Source organism: Blastomyces dermatitidis, assembly GCF_000003525.1.
Source record: "Blastomyces dermatitidis ER-3 genomic scaffold supercont1.14, whole genome shotgun sequence".
Lineage (NCBI taxonomy): Eukaryota > Fungi > Ascomycota > Eurotiomycetes > Onygenales > Ajellomycetaceae > Blastomyces > Blastomyces dermatitidis.
Window position 1 is genome coordinate 1038592 of NW_025544787.1, and position 6624 is coordinate 1045215.

The following is a 6624-nucleotide window of genomic DNA, read 5'->3' on the forward strand; positions in this document are numbered from 1 at the left end:
CTATAACTAGCTAATCTCCGCCACGGAGAAAACAGAAAACCCAAACTTGCCCCCCCTTGCGTTCCACCCCAGCGCGTTTAACTCAATAGTTATTCCTTACAAGACGAGAAGAATAAACAAACGCGTCCCGTGTCTCTTAGCTTGATTTCTCTTTGGAATTCGAACAATCTTATTATTTATCATGGAAAGTTAGTTAGCTGTCACTCTTCCATCTTCCACTCTCCTTGCTGCTCGGGATGCTTTGCTTGCCAGACCGTTTCTCGCCATCGATGAAATGGATTTGAACAGAGCGTTAATTTATCCCCAAAATATAAATAAATACATAAATAAATAAATAAATAAACGTCCGTTTCAAGCACATCCCTCAGTTGATGAAACAAACCTATTGTCACAAGGCTGAATCTTGATCTCACCTCCCCTAAGATTTTAACTAATGCCGCTAAACAAGTAGTTATATTGTATGTATATGGATGATCCTGTCATATTTCAATGCAGATATTCGTGTTTCAGACATGTTGTCCTCAACTTGAAGAAAATCTATAACTACCACCTATAATTAAGAGTACTTAATGTATAACTAAGATCAGTCAGTTGAAGTTAACTATTACCAAATTAACTACTTGGCTGTGTTGTTTCATAAAGAAGTTGTTAGTACGTTAGTGTTTTGTTTCAAGTCATCCAGATTAAGGACTCTTGGAGCTGGTTGTTGTAAATAGACTTCCCACTGCCTCAACCGTTATCTCTTCATCATCACACTGTGTTTCTTCCATTTCTCTCTCTCTCTCCATCTCACGTGTGTTATATCCTACTGTAGGCTCATTGATATTGAGCAGTTTTCAAAGTTAACCCAATCCGACGCCTGTCAAAAAAAAAAAAAAAAAAAAAAAAAAAAAAAAAAAAAAAAGGCCCAACATCTTCAAATGTTCGTTTCATAATGACCAACAACATCAAGATCAACAACACATGCAAGCAAGCAATAAGCAATATGATAGTTACATGATAGTAATTGCATATGTTAGTTAGTGAACTTGTTTCAGAAAACTTGTACAATTCTTCACTCCTCCTTTTCTTAGTTGGACCCTCTTCGCAAGGCAGCCGGAGATATCACCAACCATCAAGTTAAGTGAAGATGGGGAAGGGGTTCTGTATTCTTTTTTGTATGCACAACCAAGCTTTCAAAATGTCCTTGTTAGACCTACCCAGCTGTCGGTGATGGCGCCTGCTAGGGATACAGGATATGTTGTGTCTTCGCTCATACAATAATTAGTTCTTTATTCTTTTTTTAACCCAGCGCGGAAGTCTGAAACACGAAGGGGATAATAATAACGATCACGACATAAAGGATAGTTATACTGCGTACGGACAGACTCCACCGGCGTTCTACATAAAAAGTATCTGCTCGAAAGATAATCCGAATATCAACAGGGGCGGCGGGGCGCGGGATGAGATATATGTATCATTGGTAAAGGCGCTCACTGGGCGGATGCAGCTACTGTGCCCGTACGTCAGACAGAGGCAAATGGTCTCACAACGAAAAATCAGCAATTGGGCGTGGTGCTTTGAGAGACACGGCAGCGGCTGATTGGTACGGAGCTGTATGTCCTGTACGGAGTAGTGCATTATTATTTTCCATCCGCTCAGACAGCCCCCGGGAATGCTGGATGATGGCCCGACTAACCCTAGCCAAGCAAGCTTAGAAGTTAGCAACCAGTCAAGGACACGAGCTCATGAGTGGTTGAGAAGCGCCCTGCTCCCCACAAGCAACCAGCACGGAAGCAGGCATGTCGCGGATGGACGCTGATCGAGGCTAGTGCAGCCCCTCGGGAGGCTAAGGCGGACCATGGCTTTCAACGACCTCAAAAAAGAAATCCACAGGCGATCACGATGACGATGGAGCAGCATCCCGCCTGCAGATTTCCAACTGCGCAAGATGATGGATGTGCTTTCTGCTGTCTGCGGCGTTGCGTGGCTGTGGAAAATTGAAACATGTGTCCCTCCGTTCCAGCCCACGGGCCTCGAGCCCCCGCCCAAGGACTAACAGTTAACAGTTAACAGTTCGCACCAAAGCGAAACCGGGCGAAATGCGTTATCGTCCTCTGCCAGGCTGCATTGCAGGTATTAAGTTTACCTGCGTGTGCCGTACAGAAAGAGATGCACCAAGTCAATGGGATATTATTGAAACGAAGGTCGAGGTCGATACAGGCTCGAATGGCCAGCCATTGGAGGCGTGGAGGACGCTGTTTTGATTGATTCCTTTCCTTTCTTTTTTCTCTCTCGCTTGCATCGGTATAGATGCCGGCGAAGTGGCATGGATGTTCTGTGACGAGATGCGATCTGGAATCCCCAAACGGCTATGTCACAATACCTGCTTTTTGCCGTGCGACCCTGCTGTGGAGGCAAGTACATGTACATGTACATTACATACTCCGTACATACATACATACATACATATACCAGTGCCAGGCACCGCACACCACGCCCATCCAATGGCCCATGGCTCGCCCTGCCTTACTTTAACCTTCTTCTCCGCTCATTTTTGGATTTTGTGTCTCTCCAGTTTTCTCTTCCGCAGTCCGTTCCTTGTTCTGCAACTTTGCCTTCCGCAATTCCAGAAACGACAAAACTGTTTCGCGACGTCTCTTCCTGTTCCTAGTTGTCAGATCTTTCAGTCCACTCCCACAATTTATGAGAACCTTCATTTAGTCGCTCTATTAGATATCCAAACTGTCTATACTCCCAGGACGACAAATGCGTGCATCTCCGGCGCTCACAAACCCCGCACGGATCCGTTTCCCTGCGCAATCTTTCCCTCCCTGTCAATTATCAAGTTGATTCCGGGCCAGTTTCGCCCACTACCTCTCATCTCCAACGATGAAATGCAGCCTCCGTTTTGCCGTCGGCATATCCTGTCTCATACTCGTCGCCTTGTGGTTTCTCGTGCGGCATTTCGCAGATCTCCTGGACCAGTACAGCGGAGGTTCATATTTGATTGACTACTTTTATGCGCGCTTCGGTTCCGGGTCCCTTGATTTGCGGAAAGACCCAGTACGTGCCCACGATGTCGAGGTGGGTGATAAAATCATTGTCATGGCAAAACTGGAAGAAGAGGACACAGATTGGGTACGGGATGAGCTGCCAGAGTATGTTCCTCACCCCGATTCCCAAATCACCAACCAGCTCAATAAACCACAAGCTAACCCGTAGCCCGAATATTTTTTCATGATACCACAGCTGGCAAAGAGCCGTATACATCGTAAACCCCTCCCAAAAAACTCTTAACGACCCCAGCGCCCTCACCGTCCCCACAAACAAAGGCCGCGAATCCATGGCCTACCTCTCCTACATCATAGATAACTACCACATCCTCCCTCGCACCATCGCCTTCCTCCACGCGCATCGCTCCGGTTTCTTGCAGGCATGGCACGTCGATGCGCCCTTGCACGATAACGTCATCGCCATGCGCACGCTCCGGATCGACTATGTGCAGCACAGCGGCTATGTCAATCTGCGCTGTAATTGGAACCCCGGCTGCAAGAAAGCGCATAGGATCAATCGGCATGTGACAGACGAGGTGTGGGCGGAAGTATTCTCGGGGACGAGCACCCCGCCGCGGAATCAGTCGTCATCATCGTCGTCGTCGGCCCAAATCTCATTGGCGACTGTAGGAGGTGGAGGTGGAGGTGGAAGTGGAAGTGGAGAAGAACAAGGAGAAGAAAGCGCAGCAGCTGTTGCAGGCGACGACACCAACCATCCACTGCTGAAAACCATGGATAAACCGGCAGAGGTGGCAGCAGCGTGTTGCGCACAGTTTGCCATGTCGCGCGAGCAGGTTCTAAAGAGGCCGTTGGAGGATTATATACACTTCCGCAACTGGGTGATTTCGACCGAGAAGGATGATGCGAGCAGCGGGCGTGTCATGGAGTTCTTGTGGCATATTATTTTTGGGATGGATTCTGTGTTGTAAGTTTTTCGATTGTTTTCTTTTCTTTTCATCCCCTTTTTTTCTTTTCGCTTTCAATATTCCCACCCCACCCCCACATTTGAAAAGCAGCTCTATCTCCATCCTCCATTCCGAACCATTTTCATGCCCTACTAACTAACACCATATATTTTTGCCCTCGATGAATTTAGTTGCCCTGACGAAGAAGTCTGCTACTGCGCCGTTTTCGGACGGTGCAAATGAAATCAACGAATTAAACAAACACTCCCTGCATTTTCTTCTTCCCCATTTCGCCCACTCTTAAGTTGGTCCTTCGTAGATCAATATAATTATATCTAGAGTATCTTCAGGCGCACTTGTACCTTGCACCCCGGATTTTCCCTCTGTAATTTGAATTTTATTTTCTTTGTCTTTCCTTTTTCCATAAACTTTTTTTTCCGCACAGCGGAACGCATATCGGGATTTCGGGAATCATGGCATTGTATTACTGGGTCTCTCGTGGCTGGCTTCAGGACGGATTGTTGGTATCAGGGGGGGGCACATGCTTTAGTAATAAGACCAGGAACTAAACAAGATCTAGTAATCGACAACAGCTTTCTCGCGCCAATTTCAATCCCCTGGGGACTAATTAGCTGAATATTCGATCGGCGAATAAATAGGCATCTGCATTTTTTCTTCTTATTTTTGTCTTCGCACCTGTGTGTTGTCCATGATATGAATTGCGGGGGTTGGACAAGAGTCATCTTGAGTCATACTGTCGTGAAATATATCAATCTATCATTTTTTTGCACCCTGAGGCGTTTATGAGTCAGTACTACATGCAACTACCTAACGACTGAATTTTTAATATTAATTGAATGAAGTTATATATACTGAGGGCCAGCACCCCGCTGAACGACAAGAGAGCTGCGTTACCAAACAATACAACAATACCAAGTAGAAAACACTCCAATACGCCATCCTCATACAAGGCCCATACCATACCCAATATTGGTTATAAATTTCTGCTGACGTAACCCGCCGTCCCTCCTCCTCTCGGAGACTCTTCAAATCGAACGCCGCATCTGATGAACATCTCTCATCCTCTCCTCCTCATCCCGCGAGCATCGAGGGCCCCCAGCGATAAACAACCTACGGCGCAGTGCCTATAGCTGCAATAACCCCAAGCCGAGTCTCCTCTGCTCCCCTCGTCGAATCTAAGAACCACGACGAGACCAAGAAGAAAAAAAAGCGGGCAGAGAAATTCATTCCTAGTTAACTAGTTTGCCCCTCATCGACCCCTCCCTCTTCTTCTTCCTCTCGACTCTGTACTCCACGTCACAAAACACTACCCGGCAAAAAAAAACCAAAGCATAAAGAATTTTCTTTTTATTTAAAAGAATTCACAACCAAAAACAAACGACAACGAGAAATACCACATACATCGTTACCTAGTTATACTATACTCCATCCATCTCCTCCCCGCACCCACACCCCGCCGCACCGAATCGAATCCTTCTACCGCACAACAGAAAATTAACAAAAGAGAAGACAGAGAAAGAAGAAAATACATTTATACGCTTTCCGGGAAATAGAATACATAGAGAGGAAAAAGAAAAAATCATAAATAGAACCAAAGGAAATTAAGGATCTGTTTGAAATAAATCATGGCGGTTCGCGCTCGATTTGAGAACTCGAATGAGTTGAGTTTTCCCCCTTCCTTGCTTCTTCTGCTTCTTTTTCCAGTTCTTTCTTTTGCCTCGTTCAATTTTACAGTTAAGAAGATACCCTTTTCTCTTTTTTCCCTTTTTTACTTTCTTCCTTTTCTTTTTCAGTTTCTTCGAAAGATGGAAAATTTTCATTTCTTCTCGCAAAGGTTATTGTTACCACTTATTTTCCCGGGCTAACATGTCTCACTGCCCAGGGTCGGTGTGTTCGCGACATTGACGAATTCATACGCATTGGTGGCGATCGGCTCGTCAGAGAACTTTTACAGGTATGGATTTCTTTCTTTTTTTTCTGTCTTCTCGATTTTTCCAAAAATGGCCTTGTGTTCTTTGATGGGATGGTCATATTGGGAAATTAAGGTGGGGGAAAGGCTTCATGAACCCCATTTGGTTCACTCTCTTGTGGGTAATGAGAGGGGATTGGATCGCAGATTGAAATTCGGATCGGGAATATCTGATAGGTGTCCCCTTTGGAGCCTTATATTCGAAGAACCGGCATTATTCTACCATGAGCGTGGAATCTGACTATGAGTTGGTGGGAAGGAAGTGCCGGGTTGATATATAACTGGGCGGCTCATCGGTTTCTGCGTTCCTGGACGGAGAACATTCATATACAGGCTGACCCGATTCGATTCGAGAAGAATGGCGGACATTTTGAAATTTTTGCAAACTTGTGTCATGGAGGATCGGGAAAAAAAGGCGCTCAAAGTTAACTAACCTGCTTTTCTTCACGAAATAGCATTTTCGAAGCAGAGTTGCAAGATGTCATCCCGATATGTCATGCTACCATCGCCGGTACGAGGATTGTTGGACGGTTAACAGCTGGGTAAGCCACAATTTGAATTTGCTCAGCATGATCCTCTTCTCCCCCCTTTATGAACAGTTACAACCAAACCACAATTCGCAGCTGACCATGATATTTTCTCTTTATTTTCTCTATAGTAACCGCAAAGGCCTTCTCGTCCCCACGTCGACCAC

General features: G+C 45.6%; 2 protein-coding genes across 2 annotated transcripts in view; both read left to right on the forward strand.

The window, feature by feature from the left end:
• Window positions 1-2871: 2871 nt before the first annotated feature.
• On the forward strand, window positions 2872-4183 carry BDCG_09301 (uncharacterized protein; the record flags this gene model as incomplete). The annotated part of the gene is made up of 4 exons (XM_045425092.1): window positions 2872-3140; window positions 3232-3636; window positions 3694-3960; window positions 4132-4183. The coding sequence occupies 4 exons, from the start codon at window positions 2872-2874 to the stop codon at window positions 4181-4183; spliced, it is 993 nt and encodes a 330-aa protein (XP_045273655.1).
• Window positions 4184-5766: 1583 nt separating this feature from the next.
• Window positions 5767-6624, forward strand: part of BDCG_09302 (eukaryotic translation initiation factor 6) — a gene marked incomplete at both ends in the record, with an annotated part of 1666 nt that continues 808 nt past the window's right edge. Inside the window, 3 exons of the mRNA XM_045425093.1 lie at window positions 5767-5795; window positions 5844-5915; window positions 6386-6472. Of these exons, the coding sequence (XP_045273656.1) occupies window positions 5767-5795; window positions 5844-5915; window positions 6386-6472 (188 nt within the window). The remainder of the gene's footprint in view (window positions 5796-5843; window positions 5916-6385; window positions 6473-6624) is intronic.